The 21,924-nt window shown below is 48.1% G+C and overlaps 3 protein-coding genes across 3 annotated transcripts in view; 1 reads left to right on the forward strand and 2 right to left on the reverse strand.

Moving 5' to 3' along the window:
* Window positions 1-21,924, forward strand: part of LOC135397253 (Kv channel-interacting protein 1-like) — a 318,617-nt gene that overhangs the window by 93,775 nt on the left and 202,918 nt on the right. The gene's annotated exons all lie outside the window — the stretch shown is intronic.
* LOC135398298 (chitinase-3-like protein 2) lies at window positions 10,382-16,343 on the reverse strand. The gene is made up of 6 exons (XM_064629717.1): window positions 16,070-16,343; window positions 14,454-14,813; window positions 13,960-14,194; window positions 12,862-13,040; window positions 11,597-11,874; window positions 10,382-10,938 (listed from the first exon to the last, which is right to left on the reverse strand). Exons 1-6 carry the CDS (start codon window positions 16,241-16,243, stop codon window positions 10,509-10,511), a joined length of 1,656 nt encoding a protein of 551 aa, XP_064485787.1. The 5' UTR covers window positions 16,244-16,343; the 3' UTR covers window positions 10,382-10,508.
* LOC135398299 (uncharacterized) lies at window positions 17,492-21,119 on the reverse strand. The gene is made up of 4 exons (XM_064629718.1): window positions 20,988-21,119; window positions 19,603-19,875; window positions 18,824-18,950; window positions 17,492-17,757 (listed from the first exon to the last, which is right to left on the reverse strand). The coding sequence occupies exons 1-4, from the start codon at window positions 21,081-21,083 to the stop codon at window positions 17,528-17,530; spliced, it is 726 nt and encodes a 241-aa protein (XP_064485788.1). The 5' UTR covers window positions 21,084-21,119; the 3' UTR covers window positions 17,492-17,527.

A 21,924-nucleotide genomic window follows, 5' to 3' on the forward strand; every position in this document is an offset into this window, starting at 1 on the left:
CTGTGTGTGTGAGGACTTTCTTCTTATGTAGTCTGTAAACCTGGTTCCCTATGGGGAGATTGGGAATTGAAACGGTGACCGTGGGCATGGAAGATTTCATTGTCCCGCGGGCGTTTCCCTGTGTGCAATGCTTCTTCAGAACCCTGAACAGCTGACTAGCAGACGATACCCTGAACCAATCAGCGAGCGCGGACGGTGTGGCGTCACTGCCAGGTCACAGGCTGGTACGGCTCTCCACCACCGTTGCGCACGGTCGCTTTTTTCGGCGTATTTTAAATTCAATTTCTGCGATAATTATGGTTTTGTGGGGTGAATTACTTCTCATTCTGCATTTTACCAGCCTACTTAACAATAGAAAGAAAAGAGGGTGTTAAAAATGACTTCTACTCCACTTTAAAGTAGCCGTGAAAGGAAACTCCATAATTTTTGTTTTGTTTTCGCGGTGGCAACAAATCACACGCGCTCTTGCGCAAGAACGGTTATCGTTGCTGTCTCGTGGTGGCCACGCGGGGTCTTTGGGTCTACACACCCTCCACAAACCCCACCGCAACTCATTCAAAGAGCCGGTAAGTGAAGGTGGTGGTTCTTCTCAAAGAGATCGCCGTTGCAGGTGGGCAACGTTCCCAACAACACCGGACGTCCTCAGCATGTACGAATAATGTCCCAACGGATTCGTACGTCCTATGGATATCTGAGGGACATCCATTGGACGTACGAACTCGTTAGGACATTATTCGTACGTCTAGAGGATATCCGGTGTTGTTGGGGGTCACGACTAGCGCTCTTCGGGAATGTGCGTTCTGGGCCGACTTCTAAGCGAACTGTGCCGACATATGGGAGATTTGCGCCCCCTCCTCGCCCGCTATTCTTGCTCCCCGAAAGGTGTCTTTTTTTGCGCCCTCGGATTAAACCGACTCCTCTCGGTTACCCCCCCCCCCCTCTCCGAACTGACCGGGTTAAACCAGATTTCTCGTCGAATTTCATTCACTATGAAATCCTCAAGTAACGTTTTCACTGAAGACGAACAAAGGTTGTCACGTGTAACACGTGTAAGAATGGGTCGCTTACGTTCCCAGAAATACACCCATGTGTGGCAGCACTGTCTACGTCTTCGGGGGTTAGCCCTGGTAGGTCACCCCCCCCCCCTCAACAAAAAAAGAAAAGAAAATGGCTTCACCCTAGCAAAACCGAATGTCCTCTGGATGTATGAGTAATGTCCTAACAGAGTCGTACGTCCGATGGATGTGTGATAGACCTCAATCGGACGTACGAACTCGTTAGGACATTATTCGTACATCCAGAGGATATCCGGTGTTGTTGGGGAATAGACAAGAGGAGGAACAAAAACCCGAAGACACGATTATCACCCGATTTCTCCCCGAATTACGGATTTAAAGATAGCGCCCGACTTTCCCCTTTTTCCTGAATTTCAGTAAGGCATTTAACCCGAAAAAATCACTCCGTACGTATGTAATTTACCACCCAAGACTGGCTTGCTTCATGAATGAAGCGCGGGACTTTGAGCATCACCAAGATCATCAAGATCACCAAATCGTGACCAGCTCCCGTGGCTCAGTGGTTAGCGTGCTGGCCATGTCACGTCGAGACTGGGAGGTACCCGGGTTCGAATCCCGGTGCCGGCTGTGCTGTCTGGGGGTTTTCCTGAGTTTTCCTCAGACGCTTTCAGACATATGTCGGCACAGTTCCCTTAAAAGTCGGCCCAGGACGCACATTCCCCCAGGGCGTGAGTCGTGACGTTGCCCACACACGTGAGGCCGACAACGGCAAGCCCTATCACCACCACCAAATCGTGATTTCCTTGCTGCTTGAACGAGCAGGATCGGGTTAATAGAAGTCGTCGGAAAAGCCAGGGTCCGCTGGGACTGAAACCTACATACTCTGAGGCTTGTATTCGCGTTTGGCTGTTTGTATATTCGGCCCACAGCTACATTACCTTCCATAGGCACAGGAAGAGAAGCGCGATTCCCTTTGGCGTGCATTAATAACGCAGCCACAATTAATCTCAATGCCAGACGACAGAACTGCGTGCAAGCACGGCCGCTGTGTCAGCATGACATCATCTAATGTAGCCACTTCGCCGGGTGATATGCCTCTTCCACTGCGTGGACGATGGGAATAGAGTTATTGCGTCAAACATGGACTGTTCGTAACTTCTTAGTCTTGCGTGTCCGTGTGTATTAATGGCATTGTGCGCATGCGCTTTGATGCTGGGGGTGGCAATGAAAGAGTCACCGCGATTGGAGAGAATGCAGGGTTTTCTCAGCACAAGGGTATGACCGGCGGTGTAGTCTTCGAAGAACTGAAAGTCGGGCGACGTAGGAGTCAGAAAAGTAAAGTAGTCTCTTGATGTCTGTATCGTATGTGTATGTATATGTGGGACAGCATAATAAATACAACCTCGTATAGTTGTAACCAAAGAAAGAAAAAAAGCGATTGAAACACAAACTAACGGAAAAACAAAGAGCTTCTTATTGATAAGCAGAGCATGGGGAAAAACACAGAGACAACACGAATTTGCCCACGCTCAGACTTGTTCGCTGTGGCGTTATACTCCACCAGCATGCCTGACGCCATATTATTCCACACAGAGCTCAGTGCATAATCCTACATGTCCGGCACTGTATGTCCGTGGGATGTCCGATGGACATCCAAGCATCCAGGTTGTGATGCACGTACGGCACCTAAGGAGGATTTCCAAATTTAAATTCATATGTCATATATGACTGGACGTTTTCACATGCCTCGCTGTCACATCGATATTACGAAACCACGCTCCATTTAAAGCGATAGCGTCGTAAGGCTATATCTATTTATTTAACATAACCTCAAAGGCCCGAGGGCATTACACGAGAGGTGGGCATACACGCAGAAAATTGTTTCGTCGACTATAACAATATAACAAAAGAAACGTGATGATTGAATAGTAGTTGAAGATGGAATGGAATGCATTCGCACAAGGCAGCAATGTCACAGTCAAGAACAGTCACCCACCGGATACCTCACCAAGTGTTGTGGTCACGTGATGCAGTCATGTGATATGGCCACATGATTGCCCTATAGAGCAGCAATATTCGAAAGCCTTTGGCTCTATTTTGAGCTAGCTGGCTAATGTAATACTATGTTACACGCTCGAAGCATATTCGGTGCCTGAATGTGACCGAACGTCGTTTAAATTTGGCGAAGCACTCATCATAGTTCCATCTTCACGTGTTTTAGGCAGAGAATGCACGTGAAGAAATCACGCTAATGCCGCAGATTAACGGAGTTTTAATCACCGTCGCTAATCCGAGACGGGAAAAAGAAACAATAATCGCTGTCTTCGAGCGCTAAAAATACGCTGTCAACGTCAGCGAACATGGGTCGTTAGGCATTTCAAATGACGTCGAAGGAAATTAAGGCCCCGACGCAATGGACAGGCCTGACATTAATGTACACTCTATTTTTTCCGAAACGACGGGGCGCATCCGACGTTAAGTGGCCCCCTGTCATACACGGTCCTCTCAACGTGATTGGCCGAATGCGCATCGACGTGGACAGCAATATCGAAAAATGAAGATTGACTTGCAGTTTTGCTCCGCGCGCCCTCTGTGATTTTTGCGCTTTTGCTTTTTGATTGTATACGTCAAATTTGATTTGAGAGAACTCAGAAAATTAGTACTCAGACTTTAGAAAATCAGAGAAGAAGAAAAAAAAGAAAAAAGAACGAAGGCTATGTGAGGGAGAGAGAGCAAGTATGAGGGAGAGAGAGTGAAAAGTGGCGGTTAATTAACACATACTGTATAAAAAACAAGTGTAGGAAACAGACGTCTCTCATCCCTCATGATGAAAGCGCTAAAATACGAAGAAAGGGACGGACAGAGAGCAGACAGACGTAGCGAACTTTCAACAATGCTTTACTCGAATGAGTTCCTTCATGAGTTCGAACCAACAGGCCAACAAAAAAAGGCTCTACTCTCTTCCCTGTCTTAAGTTTTTCAGTTGAGTTAAGTTTTAGAGTTGAGGGCAGTAAGTTCATCTGGGAACCAGACATTTGAGCATCGTTAAGGGGGCATTAAAATGCAAAAACAACTTGCTCTCAAATAAAAGTCCGTGTTTCAATTAGTATAATGCAAGCAAAAGTAGTTCACACAGCGCTACCGTTTAGAAGAAAAACTCGATAACAACAGCGTTATCTTATGGAATCCCCAGGAGGCAAAGAGTGGCGGCATCCAATGAGACAGCAGGAGACGCGCGCGCATACCTATATTGGCTGGGTGGATTTGGAACGGGTCCGATCTTAGTGTTCCGTACATGCGCGGCATGATGCGCACTGCAGCATTTTTCAATACCGATTCACTGAATTCCAGCCCACAATAGTTCTCGCGAATGTTCCACTGACAAGATTTATCTTCACGTCCATCGGACAGCGACGCTAGTCCGCTTCGGAACGCGCACTATGTTATTTTTTCACCGGGACCGCCCCCACGACCTACTAGATTATAACGACCATGTCAGGCGCGCCCCTTCCATGCGCCACATTTTTGGAAGGCAGCGGTGGCGCTTCTGATCGTCCCAGTTATTGCTTCCTCAACTTCTACAATACTTTGTACTTCAGCTTCCCTTAGTATTTCTGTACAAGCGGTGGACTTCCACAGATGTTTCATTCTGAGGTTGATTATCATCATCATTCTACGCGTTTTCATAGGAGCTATCGCTGTCGTCTGCTACGGTGGTGGTGGTGGTGATAGGGCTTGCCGTTGTCGGCCTCACGTATGTGGGCAACGTCACGACTCACGCCCTGGGGGAATGTGCGTCCTGGGCCGACTTCTAAGGGAACTGTGCCGACATATGTCTGAAAGCGTCTGAGGAAAACCCAGGGAAAACCTCAGACAGCACCCGGTGCCGGCTGTGCTGTCTGCTACGGTGTTCGTACATACGCTTCTGCGAGTTCAGAATTCAAATTTCCATCGTCCAATCGTGGCGCCAGTCCGCCAAGGCGTGTCAGTAGCGCCCCTGGCGGATCGTGCGGACAGGCTCCTCATAGGGTTTGCGAATTGTGACATGGTCGTTATAATCTAGTAGGTCGTGACCGCCCCATGGCGTGGTACGCGCGTCCACGCGCAGCATGGACTAAAAACACCGACGCACGAGCTGAAACCGCGTTCACTGCTTAGCGCCGAAGCAAGAAATAGACCGGTATATATAGTTTCGACTGTAGCTCCGCAACCGAACCAAAGTTTTGAATTATGATAACAAGTACAAAATTAACGTAGCGTATAACGTAATCTGTAGTGAACCTGTTTTTGCATTTTAGTGCCCCTTTAATTATAATTAGCACCACAATATTTCGGAAGACATAACGGAAGGTGTTCAGTTCGCTTCAGCAGGACGACAGGTGACTTGTCTTCGAGATATTCAGCTCCCAACACTAGTAGAACTAATAAAAGGGACGTCAAATAAAGCAGTTGACGAAGAAGCTAATGCATGTCCCGAAGTACGAAAATAGGAAGAAGGGGCTCTCTGCACTGATGCTGGCACGTTTCTGAATACGAAAGGAAAAGATGACATGCGCATAAAAACATCTAGATGACCAGTTCCATCTTCGACGTTCTTCAAGTCCCGTTTGAAGTATCCGCAGGGCTGCGCAAAAATGACAGTTCCTTTGCAAGTTTACTTATAGACTATAGTGTACTTTATTCATTATTTATTATCCATAATAGCTTATCTCGACACCTGTGTAGACATGTACATATATTACGCAGAACCGCGCGTATTCCCTGATAGAATAAAGCTACTGGAGAGTGACTTCATATCGGGAGGCAGGCGCAGAGACACAGAGCAGAGGTCCTTTCCGCCGAAAGCTCTAGCCAACTGTGTGACGTCATCGCTTCTTTTTTCGGTTTCGATTTTCGAGCAACTGCATAGTCGAGTGAAAGTTCAAAATTCCTGAACAAATGTGTCCGCGACGTGTTAATAGGAAGGCTGTCAACGGCCAGTGCGATCGTTATGTTCGACTTTTTTTGGACGAACTGGCCAGTCTTCGCAAGTTTCGGTTTCAGCGTACAAGTAAGTGACGTCATCATATATGCACGCGCGTTCATCCCCGGGCAACGGCTTCCCACCTTTCCTGCTGTTTCTTTACAAAGTTGCTGGCAGTCGTACACAGATATTAAAAGAGTACGTAGCATTTCAGTATTACCGGTATCAAACGTACGCTCGTCCACACTACAAAAGCAGAGATGCGGCACTTGAGGGATTATTTTCAAAAGCCGCTAAATTTAGCGGATTTAAAATTCCTTCCAATACCCTTGAGGGACTGTTTTCGTAAACAGCCTCCGGGAACGCTCGCTTTGACGCGCAGCATTAAGCGGATTCTCTCTCTCTCTCTCTTTTCCTTTTTTGAAAAAAGTGGTTACAAAAGAGGCCCTAAAGGTTCAGTGATCTTCCAATTCTGATGCTACGGCAGAGCTGAATTCTGTTCGGGTTCAGCATTCCCTAAAGTATTGCGCCGGGCTGTTAGGTTGGCAACACTCAATCGTATCGACGTGTATTTTCGGGGAGACTCTTTTCGGCTGTAGTTCGAGTCACATGGGCTCCGCCTCTCGGCGAACGTCATATGTCACGTGAGAAAGTCGCTTCTGCCCGCGCGCTGGCCGCTGGGGATTCTTCTAGCTGCGGAGAGATGTGGAATGTGGACATGTGCTCGTAGTTTTATAAGGTAAATGTGTTTTACGCGTAGTACTGCATAGCCTTGCTGGATAGACATGAGATAAGTTTGCGTAAAACCGACATAGGTTCGCTACACTGAGTCCATTCAGGTGGTTTTTCCTCTCGAGCGAAACGGGGAAGTGTCTGAAGTTTCACCGCTTCCCCGATATTCCACTTCCACTCCGATATTCGCGAAGATGGGATGAGCCTCCTCTCCCCCTTGTTATGTCCGATGAAACACATGAAGCGTCAAACGTAAAAGACAATTGAGCCTCCGTATGCAATAAAGGGATAAGTCGACTTATCCCCTTTTTAGTATTTTTGTTGCAATGACATCTACATACCAGTATGCGAAGAAAATGCCGAAGAAAATTTAGGTCCGTATTGCTATTTATTGATACGCTACAGGAGGGTAAGAAACGGGAAATGCATATATGTGGCAATGGGATGGACAGTCAGACCAGGCCCCCTTTTCTACACACGGATACAAATGACGTAGCTTACATTTTGCTACGATGCGGAAACGAACTTCGACTTCCAGTCGAAAAACATGTTCTTCCCACCTCAGTTGACCGTGTCATCGGTGCTACTGAACGTTGTAATCGAAAAAAAAAAAAAAAGTGCACACTAAGCAAGTAAGTCATATTATGCTGGTCATTCAGGACATGATTTTCAAGATTATGCTCGTTTAGCAGCACGATAAGCCCGATCCAGGCTACTCCACTAAACACAGGCGACTGGTAACCTGGCACCACCATTGTTCAGCCATCAAAGTCCGACTCGTGAAAACTTTTTTTGTTTCTGCACGATAACCCTGATCCTGCGGTGTTACATTGAGAAAGAGGATGTGTCATGCTCCTGGTCTTTGCTCTACTTCTGCTGTGTCACACACCCAAAACGATGGTAACAGGACATGCATGTAGAGTAGACACATACATAGATGAAAGAAATTAGGTCACCGAAAAGGTTGGTCAGCTGTAGGACATACATACATGTTACACATTTTGCGTTTACGTTATTCGAGGAAACTCTGCTGCAATTACTTTACCAAATATTCAGTCGAAGTTTTCTCGGTTCAGGATTTTTCGACTTGCAGTGTTTCTCAACAGGGGTTCCACGCGCCTTGTTCTGAGGTTCGGCGAACAGGATTCTGTTCAGCACCCGCGAGTGTAACCTTACTGCCTATCAAGGCTCGCTCTCGTTATATCGAACCCTCGTTATATCGAACAGTGCCCATCATTTGGTCGTTGGCATCGGAATCGACATCGAGATCGCAGGATCAGGTTGCCGCAGCTGACGGTCATTGCAAACAGTAGAGCCACCAGTTGTGGTCCTCATGGGTTGGTTCATCCCGCAACTCAACCCGCATTCTAAGAAAAAAGGGTGTAGAAAGGTGGTAACTCCTATAGTTAAAACCTATAGGTCAACGTCGCGTCTGATAAAAGGGTGTAAAAGTGTGCTAAAAGCAATTATCAGATATCCCAATTGCTACAAAAAGGCGTACGCCACCCCCCCCCCCCCCCCCCTAGCTCACCGAATCCGAAGCGTCAACTCTGTCATTCGTAGCTATAGCGGGTAGAACTTTGCAACCTTTTAGGCGCAACATATGCGACAACTATTACCTCCTAAAAGCTGTAAATGCTCCACCCTTTTTCTAAGTGTGCGACAATTTCTCTGCATCAGGTTTCTGCTTTTCTCTTGTGTTTCAAAAGCGTTACAAGTATTTCGAAAGTCATAGCTACTTCGGAGAAGCTTCGGCGAGAGTCTCGTGCCCACGTGGACATGGGATCTACAAGCGTCAGGTGGCAACACACAATGAGTTATCTGAGGGGTAGTATTGTGCAAGAGGTGAACGAATCCAGCAAACATACAAGCGACATTTAAATAATCAGGTATAGACAGAACAACAATTTGCTATTTGTACAGCATCTACAGGGTGAATTTAGCAGAGGTTACACATTCCGATCGAGTCTTAAAAATATAAGATAACGTCTCTGGCGCTTCAAACTTTGCAGACTGATAATCGTTCTCCCAAAGGTTTACCCTTCTTTTTTTTTTTTCAAATGATATCAATTTAGAGAAAAAAGTTAGAAGCAAAGCAAAGTCTCACCCCCGTGCATTTCCTATGGCACGCAAACCGCCATTTTTTCCTATGTCTGCTTCACGTTCATATCATATATCGTATAGGTGGCGCTACCTGGAGACGAAATAAGACCAGAACCTATGGAACAAACAACAACGAGATGGACCAGATGCACGGGTTTTAGGCAGTTCCACCTATACCTGATCGTGAAGCAGCGAGAGAAAAAAACTTGGCAGTTTACGGCCGGTATAGGCCACAGGAAATGCATGGGGTGAGAATTTGCTAGGTTTCTAACTTTTTTTCTACAAAATGATACGGTTTGGGGAAAAAATCGACAAAACTTGAGACAAATTACTGCAAGTGTCCAAAGTTTCAAGCGACAGGGAAGTCATCTTCTATTTTTACGACGCGATCGAAATGTGTAACCTTTGCTAAATTCACCCTGTAGTTCGCCTCATCCACTTCTATATACACAGTTGCCCTAGTGTATCGGGTTCCTTGAGGTCGTGCTGGCACGATCAGGGGTTCCCTCGAGTAACATAAGTTGAAAACCACTGACTTATTGCATACAGAGGTTCAATTATTTGCATCGATGTGAACCCGAATTCCGTGTTTTTACGGCAGACTGGAAAATACGGCCAGTGGAATATGGGCACCGCGAGTACCTAAAGTAATCACTGACATCGCGGTCAAGTGATGCGGGATAGGACACGTGATCATATGTACCCAATGGGAACGGCCGTAGCTTTCGCTCCTCTGACTCGACACGTTTTGGGGGGTCTAACTCGTCACCCAGAACCCTGCCATTATAATGTGTGTGGAAGACGTGTGAAAAGCTGAAAACTGCACAGAGGGCGGATACGGATACATTGAGTATGCAGTTTCAATCCGATGGGACGCGTGGCTCCCTCTGTTGTAACTCTGGAGAACTACCATTGAATAAGAAAAACCGAGAGACGTGGAACCCCGTCCCTACCGTAGGGCTATCGTTGAGTCAATGACTATTGCTCGCGTGCTTTATTTACAGCGCCTCGAATCGCACGCTGGGAGCATTTGCAAAACAGTGGGAGTGGGATGGCCTATGCCCTATGGGACATCTATGGGCAGGCTGCAAGAAGCTGAAAACAAAAAGTGGAGTCCGTGATGTAAAACGTTTCTGGACACCATCGGACTTCGATCGTTATTGTAAAGGGGCTCGTTATTTTATTCCCCCATTCCACCAAGCACTGGGGTAGAGAATCGCCTGTTGCGATGAAACTCCCCACTCTCCAAGGCCGAAAATAAAGTTGTTGTTGTTTGTTGGTTTGCACCGACCGTGCTCGTGAATTTTCGTCTTAGAACATAAGGAGCGAACAGAACGTGAAACAGATGGCTCGCGGAGAACTGTGTGCGTGGTGCCGGGTTGAAATTCCGTAGGCGTAGGGGATAGTGGTGTGAACTTTTTACCTTTTTCGCGGGTATTTTGAGGGTGTTGCAAGATGGGAAGTGCACGTACTGCTGCACGGCAGCTTTTGGCCCGTACTTTAGTGAAATTTAGTGAAACTTTAGTGAAAAAGCAAGATTTCAACAACATAGCATTGTCTTCATTCGTGAGAACTTTCAAGAGTCAGATATATATGCATTGGTCGCCGTTCCCGTGAGAACAAATCAGCGACTCACAGGACAATTACTATGTCGGAAGCAAAAGAAAATCTGCTTGCCAAAATCGGCGCATTAATTAACCCAGATTCGCGCATGACTGAATTTCTATCACGGCCTTCGACAAAGGGAAGTCATCCAGTTGACAGCTCCCGGTAAAATCGTCCAGGTCGGACCGCCAGAAGCCGACACAGCCGATCAACAGAGCCGTTTCAAGTTCGCAGATGAAACGCTGCAAGGTGTCGTTCGAGGGATAGTTGACCAGGACGTCGTTGCATGTCGCCTCGTTCGCATAGTCCCGTTTAGTCACTGTACAGCCGGGGACCCGTTGACACGTCTCGTAGAGGGATAGCTGTCCGGGAGTCCTGGTGAACGGGCCTTCGGTTCCTGGACCTGGCGGAGAAGTCTTGCTGAACGTGAGGGCTCCGGAGGGGAGAAGGACGCAGGCTTGACCGCGATTGAAGTCCTTAAGGAAGCTCAGCGTCTGCAGCGTGGTAGCGTGGTAATACCTGCGGAGAAACAATGCCATTTGGGCATAACAACGAACACCTAGCGGCGCAAGCAAGAACTAAATGGTTTCAGTGTTTTGGGGGGCGAGTGCTCGTGATGGGCACCCTGGACTGCGAAAGTCCTATGCCGTCACAGATCCTGACTAAGGTTAGGTTAGGTGAGGTTAGGTTAGGGGAAAGAGGGAGTAGAGACGGTGAACACATCCCACTTCCTACACGATCTCTGCCCATGAGATTGCTGCCCGTTTATACGCCCCTCTTGGTCGTTCTTTAGTTGTCGTACAAATAAATGTAAACACAGCGACTTTTACAGGGACCGTATTGCAAATGAACAAATCACAGGTGACATTCTACTGAGACTGCCCAAGCGAACTTGGGAAATACTAAATTTATTCGCACCAAAGAGGACTATGCTAATGAAAGAGCTCGTCGTTGTCTGAGAGGTGGGCAACGTCACGACTAACGCTCTGGGGGAATTCTGTCAACATATATCTGACAGCGTCTGAGGAAAACAGAGGAAAAACCTCGAAGAACCCACGTACGTCCCAGTCTCGACGTGACATGGCCAGCACGCTAACCACTTCAGTCATGCGAGCGGGACCAAGGAGCACGGAATCAACGTTAAAACATATCCAGTTGTCCGAAGTATTCGACTCACGTTTTTGAGACGCGGTAGTCTGTATCCTTATACTCTGGCGGAAGGACCATGATGGTATTATTGCCCAGGATAGGGTTGAGCACGGACAGGTCGAACCCAGGAGCGTTCGTCTTAGGGTCGTGGGGCAAGACGAGCCCAACTGTGCCAGAGGAAGGTGCCAGTGCTTGACCGAGTTCCGTTACCATCTTCGTGATGTTGTCTTTGCTAGTTTCGGGGGCGTTCGTCCACCAGAGGTAGACACCGTCGAATGAGAACACCTTGCAGAATCTTTTTACGTGCTGGAGGTAGAGATTGGGGAAGAGATTATCTTCAGGATCCTATCGAATTTATCCCATTGCATGTCTCACGTGAAAGTGCGCAATGTTTGTACACCCGTTTGTATTGCATCGAACTACATATTCCAAGTCATTCGCAAATGTGTTACTGTCGACGACTAAGACACCAGGACCCAACATAGGAAGCTATATACGGGTGCATTCGTTATATTTTTGTTTTGTTCGTTTATGTTTTTGTTCGTTGTTTCCAGTGGTTATTTCACAGCGACGCTCAGTTGGCTATGTATCACAAGCCAAGACAAGTAAGAACCAATCTGGCCCACACATGGCAACATGGCGACTAGGAACGAGGGTAGTTATCTGAAAAACAGTTTTAAGCCTTCCTTCCTTCTTGTCGAAAGCTGTTTAATTTCTCACAACAGTTTATCGTTCTTTTTGCTCCCTCTACTGACGAGGGTACGCAGTCTGAGAGAGAGGAAAAAGCGGTACCCTCACGTTGAGTGTTGCCAGCGATCCACTAACGGTCTCTAATAACATTTGTTTATTCTGGAGTGGCGTGGTCTTGTGGAAACTATAAGTCAAAAAAGAAATCTAGGGGCACCAGAACAGGAGACGGCACTGGCGAAGAAACCTCTCCGTCACGGGCCAAATCAGCGGTTAGAAAATTGTACACGTAGGTGGCTTTCGGGCTACGCACCCCCCTTGAGCTAGGCTCTGGCATCTGGTTCCAAACATTGCTTTTTTGGTGTTCTTGCTGTAATCCCATGTATACCGTAAGTACTGCCCGCATATAGGCTTCTCCTGACCGGTAGCCATTTTGATGTTGACCACCACTGCTTGTTCTGTAGAGTGTTCAGCATGGGCTTTAATTTGCAACAGGAGTAGTGCGCTAAAGAGCCACTAGGGGGTCCACTACTAGGAATGGCTCGTTCGCTTCTTGCGACGTCGACGATTGAAACACAGGCTCCAAGCAAAGCGAGCCGCCCTTACCTCAACGAAGCTCTTCAAGAACTGTGGGTCGTCCACGATATTTTGGAAGTGCTCTTCATCGTCCGGAAGACCCCCTATAACGAACGCAGTTCGAACTACCGGGTTTCTCCTCATAAGGTTGCTAAAGGCGTAGTAGGTGGCGCTGACGTTGGGTCGAGCTTCTATTGTCTGGTTAGCACCTGTTAAATCGGTAATCAGCTTGGATTATAAGTCCACTAATCCCCATGGGTAGTGTCAAAAATACGTATTGGTAGGGACTTCTACGTACGTGCATACGTGTGCATTAGTATGGTATGTCACTTGGTTCATTAGAAGTGACAACTTTGATTTTTCCTAAAGCAACCTAATAAGCTGTTATTCAGATATGTTTCCGACGCCGTGCACACTTCGATTTTGTTTAGCACGCGTTTAATACGAACGTGAAGGAAGAGAATTAGCCAAGGCATGCTACAAACATGGACGGCAAACACGTAGGCCTCCAACTCCCATGCCCAGGTGTAGTGTAACGATAGCATCCCTGACCGGAAATCAGGGCGGTATGGTTAGAGTCCTGGCGTCAGCACCTTTTTCTTGTCTTTTTTAAAATTTCTCCGCGGCTTGGTTTTCTGGTACAGGTTCCACCTCCAGCTTATCCTGGCGGTGGTATATGGTACAGGTTGGGACAAGAGTTGGGACGGAACACGCGCGAGCGACGTACTTTCTCTTCGGTGCGACACCCTAGCGGCTGCCGGAAGCGGGGGGGGTTTCACTGTTTCGGAGGGGTGGGAGGGTGCGCTGTTAGCGACACACAGCGGCAGCTTGCACTTCTCTGGCACGCCCAAGCGACACCGGAACTACCACTGTGTCTCTAACGGCGCACCCTTCCACCCCTCCGATACAGTGAACTCACCCGCTTCCGGCAGCCGCTAGGGTGTCGCACCGGAGAGAAAGTACGTCGATCGCGCGTTTGGACGTCGAGTGCGTTAGAAAAAGCCTGCTATGTGCCTTGTAAGTACTTGCACGAGGGGTACACGCAACCCGCAGCGCCCCTCTTCCTCAGTGTTCTGTTCGTTGGAGCATTACGCGCGTACCGCAGACATCAGAAATACACACACTCACCAAAGGTGACACAGCAATAGAGGGTCAGATGGCAGTAGGGGTAGGGGAACAGGGGCACTCCGTATCGGCTACCCAGAGCGACAAGGTCTTGGCCCACAGTCTGATACACACAAACAACTGTGTGTCCTCGGCTTGCGGCGTACACAGGGCTGTCCGGGTTGATCTGGTAGTTGATGAAAGTGCGGACCTTGTCTCCTCCTCCGCCGCCGCCGCCTCCACCACTGCCGCCACCGCCCTAAAGGAAATAGTCTCATTGAGTATGTCCTGCATACGCCAGTTCCCACGTATCCCCACGTACGACGGTAGAACCGTCGGCATGGCCAGCATGGGACAGCATATTGGTTTCCGTGGAACAGTTGTCAGCGCTGTTCACGTAATTATCTCAAGGTTTCGTGTTCGCATCAGGGACTGATTTTTGGAGCACGAAAACTACCGCCACTCTGAGGAAACTACTGATCCCAAAAACACGCATGCGCGACACCTTGTTCGTATACCTTGTCGTAATCACCACCAGCAGAACTGTAAGGTTCTTCTCGTTCCAACGATTCTTCTCCGTCTTTTTCGTTATCCACGAACTTGTTATAGAGGCCGAGGGCTGCGGCAACCATGCCTCCCGCCACGAGGGATACGATGAGCAGGGCACCTAGACACTCGTTCGTGATGTTTCCCACCGAGGTCTTCCTCCGTGGGTCAGCCCGCTCAGCATCGAGCACGCTGTTGGCAGACATAGTTGATTCCCAGGAATCGGCTCCAGCAGCAGCAGCAGGGGGTCTCGCTCCAGGTTTAAGATGCTGCTGTTGGTCCGGGTACAGAACTCGCATGCGGTCCTCCAATTCCGGGTGCTCCTTGACGAGCTGGAAGAAACGAATTATGACGACGGATGGAACAAAAGCTACACTGATAAGGTATGATAAGGTGATGAGTCTAACTGCATAGAACTTGACTGTTCAAATTAAAAATTGGGTGGGATGGGGTACGAAAACTCGTACACCCACTGCCCAGTAGTACTCCGGATGGAGTGGAGACTATGTGCATGTAATGAAGGATATGGATGATGGGGATCCGCGGCCGCAGTGGGTGGTGGTTCTCACTGCGCGTCAGAGTCCACGAGGGAGAAACTAAGAACAAATATCACGTCCAAGCTGACATCAGGTATTCATTGAATGCATTGGGAGTTGTGCACCTGCACTGTCGAGAAAGCACAGTTTACGAGGGCTACCACAACCCTTCCTGGTCCGCTTCTTGAGACGCACCCTGTATCTTCAGTTGATTAACAAACATGTACGTTCCCAGGATTTTTTCCAAGAGGGGCATAGCGCTTCCGGGGAAGGGGGGGGCAAGCGTGCAACGTCCCCCCCCCCACCCATTGCCTCCATTTCGGTACGCCCATGGAAACACCAAGGAACTTGCATTTACATGACATGAACAAATCAGGAGGATGCAAGTGAGCTGGTGGAACGGTGAGAGCGGCAGCATTTCCTTGAGGAAGGTCAAAACACAGATGGAACGCGGAACGAAGTGTTCCGCTTCGTTCCGCTTTCACTTCGTTCCGTGTTCCATCTGTGTTTTGACCTTCCTCAGACTCAAGGAAATACTGCCGTTCTCACAGTTTTTTACTATGTTGTATTTTGTATCACACCGTCATTTACTATATATGATGACCGTACAACGAACATACGATTGTCTCGCCACACGGAGACACCAACATTCATGATAGCGAACAAAATGGTTCTCGTGAGGACAGAACTTTGGTAGGAAGTGTATTCCGGGATAAAATCCATTAACGACGCTTCGGTGGCGCAGCCTGATGCACCGCCTAAAGTGAGCGCGAAGAGCTCCGCCCTGCACCAGAACCCTAGCTTCCCAACTCAATCTGATCTAAACGGGCTAAAGTCGCGGCCACCTCAGCGCCCCCTAGAGCAGTTTTATTGCTCCGAAGCGACATCTAGACGTTGTGTTCTGACGTAGCACTACGGGAAGCCAAACTTTATTCCAGAAGAATTCCCCGGATTCTCACTCTGTTCCGGGTTAGGGCACCATCCAAGCAAAATTTTTGCGGGTACTCTGGAAAGTCACCCGTAATTTCCACCCAATAGATGCTTATCGTTACCTTTCGCATTAAAGCCTGGTTCCTCTTCTGCGCTTCGGGGTCCTCAGCGACCAGGGACTTCCTCCGATTCTTGCCCTGCACGTTTTCTTCTCTCGATGTGGAATTCGATTCATGGAGGCTCTTGGAGACTCGGTAGAACTGCCTGCCTGTCTGTAGGAGCTTCGTCTTGTCCATCTCTGCTTCGATGGAGGGGGTGAGAGCCGATTGATGCCTGTTGGAAGACAGCGAAACGGAAGAGAACTGTGGCGCGCGCAAGCTGCAGACCACGTCATCAGTTGACGATTGTGACGACCATAGGGATGCTGTACATCTTCTTCTTCTTCTTCGTCCAAGGAGATCATGGCCGTGAGCCACTAAGGGAGACTGGCCAGGACAAAAGGGGCAAACGATGTCTGTCTATGTCTAGCACGGCATGCCATATGTCGGCACAGTTCCCTTAGAAGTCGGCCCAGGACGCACATTCCCCCAGGGCGTGAGTCGTGACGTTGCCCACATACGTGAGGCCAACAACGGCAAGCCCTATCACCACCACCACCACCACCACCACCACCTGTCTATGTCTACGTGAGGCCGACAACGGCAAGCCCTATCGCCATCACCACCACCATCTGTCTACATCTATGTCTGTGCAGTAATGGTAGGGACTAAGGCCAGGTCAGACCCAAGTAACTTATGACATCTTGTACATCTGCAGTTTTTGGCGGCACGATCAAGCGTTCGCGTGTTGCAAAATCAGCATCATATCCTATAGTTACACGTCATATAGGGATAACGTCATTTTGAAGTCATGCGAGATTGTTTATGTTCAGATTCGGCGCTAATTGGGCATGAAACGGACATCAATCGGGCACAAGACGGCTAGGCTGACGAATATTGTTGGCTGTAATTGTACAAGTCTCTCGCTCGACACGATATCTTGTCCCTCTGCAGTCTGAGTGCATCGCATCGGCGCAGTGAGTGTTAACACCTGCGGCGTTATGGCATCGCTTAGAGTGGCCACCATCGGTATACGAGGCTACATTTTGCAAAGACGTAAGTTATTTTGCTTGAAAGAGGTATGTACTTTCCCAGTGTCTGAGGCAACACAGGAAGAAGGATAAACGCTACGAAGTCGGAACGCAATGCTCAACAGTCTATTCTGTCCACTCCCTGCGACTCACGTATATACACCAGCTAGCTTGCGTCATCCTAATTTGTAGAGTATCGCCCCTGGGGATGAAACTCCCCGTTCATCATGTCACAATGAAGTAGTTGTTGTTGTTGTCCTATTTTGTCCATTCATTTTATTCGTAGCGCTGTATGTACTGTCTCATACTTGACTTCTAACGATTCAGACAGCGCCAAACACAGATCTGATCTGGAATTGGGGCTTATTTATTAGTCAGATTAACTAATGAGAGTGTCTTAAAGAGCTCTCTCGACATAAAAAAAAAACGACTTTACGACTTGAGTCACTCTCTACATCCCTTCTTGTCCATCTTGACTATCATCGAGCGCGTTGGATGGCAGTGGCCCCCACTCTGGATCCCGGATTGGCAACACTTCGGCTTTGACTAGGGCATTGGCTCCGACTAGGCCTCGCACTCCCTGGCCGTTTCGTATAGCAATATCCGCGCAGTTCCGGTACGTCTCTTGAGGTCCGCATCCGAGGGCTTCTGTGCCATCAGCGCATTGTCCCCAGTTGTTTCCTGCATCATCAGATCGTATGTCAGAACGGGTTATCTCTGCAATGTCCATACTGGTATAAACAGAATAGTGGAATACTTCCTAGCATTTGACGTTACAAATATTCTATAGCCCGACCCGAAACCAGAATACAAACTACACCACATAAAATGTCTCCACCACCACCTGTCTTCCCCGATTCGATTATAGCGGGAAACGTACGTCACGAAATTGATAAAAATCGATTGTGTTATCGGGGTCATTCTGTGCAGTGGTTCCCCTTCGAACTGTTATGCGAGGATGTAGTGCCCCGTTTGCTGTTATACAGTCTAAAAACAGAGCTTCACGGCACAGCACGCTCCTAGCCAACCATCATCCCGAATAATGACGGTGTCTCTCTTGATTTGATGGAAACAGGGGCTTAGGCCTTTTTTTTTTTTTTTTTTTTGCAATTATAGACGATCGTCACTGATTACGTACCGCAGCCGCGCAAAGCACGCTGATGGACACTATCAGCTTTATCAGCCTATCAGTCGACGCGTTTTTCCCGCTTCTTGCCCACCACAGCAAAATATAACCTAGATCCGGTAATCTCGCGACATCACATGTTTGTGAACAGAGGGTGCTTAATACCACAAAAGTGACGTATATATGTCTTGGCATCGGACCGGGAGACAGTTAAACAGTTCCCCGCTCCCGCTCCCTACGTTAGCACGCTCCCCGTTTTCAACAAATCACAGGGAGGAACGATGTCATACGGGATGGTGGTTGGCTAGGAGCGTGCTACGTGGTGAAGTTTATTTTTAGGCAGGGAGGTAGCCGAGTTCGAATCCCGGTGCCGTTTGTCTGTGCTGTCTGTTGTTTTCCCCGAGTTTTCCTTAGACGTTTTCAGACATATGTCGGCACAGTTCCTTTAGAAGTCGGCCCGGGACGCACATTTCCCCAGGGCGTTAGTCGTGACGTTGCCCACCTCTGTTAGACCGACAACGGCGAGCCCTATCACCATCACCACCACCACCATCACCTTGCTTTTAGGCGTGTAGGATGTATCATGGCCGGCACAGTTTTTGAGCTCTCCATGAAACCTACCTGATCTCCAATGCCATCTGAGGACGCAGGAGGTACAAGTGATGTCCGGTGGTAGCATCACTCGAGTAAGATAAATACCGTTTGTAGCATTCTTAATCCTGTAGCGGGACGCGGAGTCTGCTTCCTCCTGCGAGGAGGACTATGACGTCACTCTTTTGAACAGCAACATCGTCAAGCACATGTACACTCTAAGAAAAAAAGGAGTACTTTTACTCCTTTTGGGGACTAAATGCATTGCCACAAAAAATAGTCCCTTTCGTGAGTAAATGCACGGGAGTAAATGAATGTCACAGAGTGAAGACCGCATTTCACGCGCTGTTGGAAGAGTCCCAGTTACATAATTGGTGCGCATGCATGAAAATACTTTGAAGCAAACCGTCAACCGTGATATATCGAGCGATATAAAATCTTGCGCCATACTAGGGAACAATTTGCGAAGAAAGATGCGCTAACTGTTTCTTCCTCTGTGTGGCTGGAAAATTGCTACGTTGTCTGAGTTATACAGCCTTATGTCGTTCAAATTGACCAAGGGCACATATTTACGTAGACTGTTGCATTCAGGAGACCATTCGCGAAGTTTAGTGACAATTTGCAGTCCTGGGGAGTAAATGTCGGGACTAAATGTTGGGTTAGGGGACTAAAATGGGGAGTAATTGCACACTAGGGGAGTAGAAACTGCAATTACTCCCCGTTTTACTCCTTTTTTTCTTAGAGTGTAGGGCTGAGAGGAAGTATGGTCAAAAGAAGCAGAGAGAGAGAGAGAAAAAAAAAACGCCCACCTTGCCGTCTCCCATCACTTCAAGCGGGTGAGAGTCAAAGCATTCCTCCGTTTCTGCGACGCTGAAGTCGTCGCGGGGACACAGGGCAAACTCGAAGTATCCAAGATGGTTGGCCACAATGTCGACGACGATGTCCACGTTGGATCCCGGTTCGTACGTGCGTACGGTGATGTTCCTGGCGTACTCGTTCCCGGTTTCGTGTCGCCGCGGTGGCGGGTCGGAGAAGTTGTCCCCGCAGACGCCACACCGGCCACAGTTGTCTTGCCACTGCGCCTGAAATAGATGGGTGGCGACGTTCGTGAAGCCGGACCTTCGCCTGGAGTTAGGCACACGTAGGAAGACAATAGACGATTTCAGGAAATCCCAGTGCTCCTTGCGCACGCGTTGCATCCTGGGCGCTTATTGTCGTGGAGGGAATAAGGGAGAATAGACCTTCACGCTACGTTTTCGCTGACCTCGACACGTCGTGGACTGTGGGCCGCGACAGGAGCAACCAAAACGGTTTGAAGACCTTCGCCTTCTTTCCGATTCTCAAGTTCCCACAGTCCAAAGCGGCGCGTGCACTCTGGGAATTTCTGATGTCGTCTATTGTTGGAAGGCTGCGTACTGCGTATTCTTCGAGCTGAGACGTTACCTAAGGGTCTCTCACGTCGCCACTCTGCAAACCACAGCCAGAGCCATCGTGTTCTTCGGTGTTCACATTGCTTTTCGTCCTTTTAATGTAAACTACGTTTTTACTATAGACTAACTTGACTTAACCGGCGAGACTTGAGCTCAAACCATAACGTGACCTCTCTTTGTTTTCGTGAAAGAAGTTTTCGCTTCCAGCAGGGTGTCTCGTTTCCAGGTGCACTTCAGCGAATGAAAACTGATGTCCTATCATGCTCATTCTGAACATGAATTGCCAAATTTCATGTCCACACCAACCATGAGTTCTATCGTTCCCATTCTTTCGACTACAAAAGCACCATCTACTACAATTACATGATTTTCTGTACCGCGCAGTATATCAACTATCATGTAAAAATCGCTCTGCTGTTATGTAACCAGTTTTAATTTTTTTCAATGTTAGCATCAAATTACTTTCCTCCCTTAAATATTACAGACTAACGCAATTAGTACTTATTTCACTCAAGATGCAGAGAAATTTTCGCTGGACATCCATGTAGGCGTTACCGAAATCTTCGACTCATTGAGAAATACACCTTGATGAGAACGTAAACATAAATGTTGCTTTTTGTACTTGCTTTCACAAGTTCTCAAAGCAAAACAAAAGGTGTTCCTATTATTGACCCACTTCATCTCTGCTACAGTCTCAAAGCCCGTCGTCTGCTAGTTTTCGTGGCAGAAGCAGAGCAAAACAAAAACTAAAACAATGTCCTCACCTTGATGCCTCCGCAGAAGAGCTCCGAGTCGTCGAAATTCTGAGGCGCGCCGTAGCAGAATCTCCACATACAATTCCGAGCCGGTGGTTCGATCATGCGACCGTGAGCGTCAACATTTCGCTCCGTTACACACAGTGCGAGAAATAGCCCGGAAAGTAGCAGAAGTCGTCTGCAACAAGCGTGCATCGCGCCGACCGTTAGGCGTCGTTGGAACTGCGGCATTTTCTGCCGTTAAAATGCGGCTCGTCGTGCAATGAGCTTGAATATGTGAGCGGCTCGAATATTTTTTATGATAAGTTTTGATGTTTGGGGTAAGTGACATGCGATGGTCGAGAGGAGAGAGTGTCATATGTAGATAGGGGGAAGCGTCGTTGATGTTGAGTCAGGTGTGGGCAGTGACGACGGACTCAGTTTTTGCAGGTTAACTTTTGAGAAATTGTGTGTAATTGTGCCGCTTCCTTTTCTATTTCGTACAGATTGTACTCTCTGTATGTCCGTGAAACGTGCAGCCTGCGCAGAGCAGCTTAAAGGCAATATATGATTGAGTCGAAATATTTTGCGATCTGTCAGTCATATTTTGTCTACGTAGTTGCATATGGCATGAGATTTTATATTGCCGCAGCACCACTTTGTGGGATTTGGGCATACCCTGTAAACTTACAAGTACTCATCACGACCACGCCGTGGGACCGTTACTTGCATAATACAGATCAGTGCGAACATATGTTCGAATACCAAAAATCGTAAACGCCTAGAACGCGTCGACAGCCCCGCAATCACCCGATCCACCAGCACATCCACCGGGACAGGTCACGTGCTTCGAAGAACCAATAGCAATAGTCGGTCCATTCTTCGCACAGTAAAATGCTTGCGTGCAATAATAAACGAAAAATATCGGAGTATTACAAACTCGGAATATTCAGCTCCAAGCATTCGC

The sequence above is a fragment of the Ornithodoros turicata genome, chromosome 6 (genome assembly GCF_037126465.1).
Source record: "Ornithodoros turicata isolate Travis chromosome 6, ASM3712646v1, whole genome shotgun sequence".
NCBI classification, from domain to species: Eukaryota; Metazoa; Arthropoda; class Arachnida; order Ixodida; family Argasidae; genus Ornithodoros; species Ornithodoros turicata.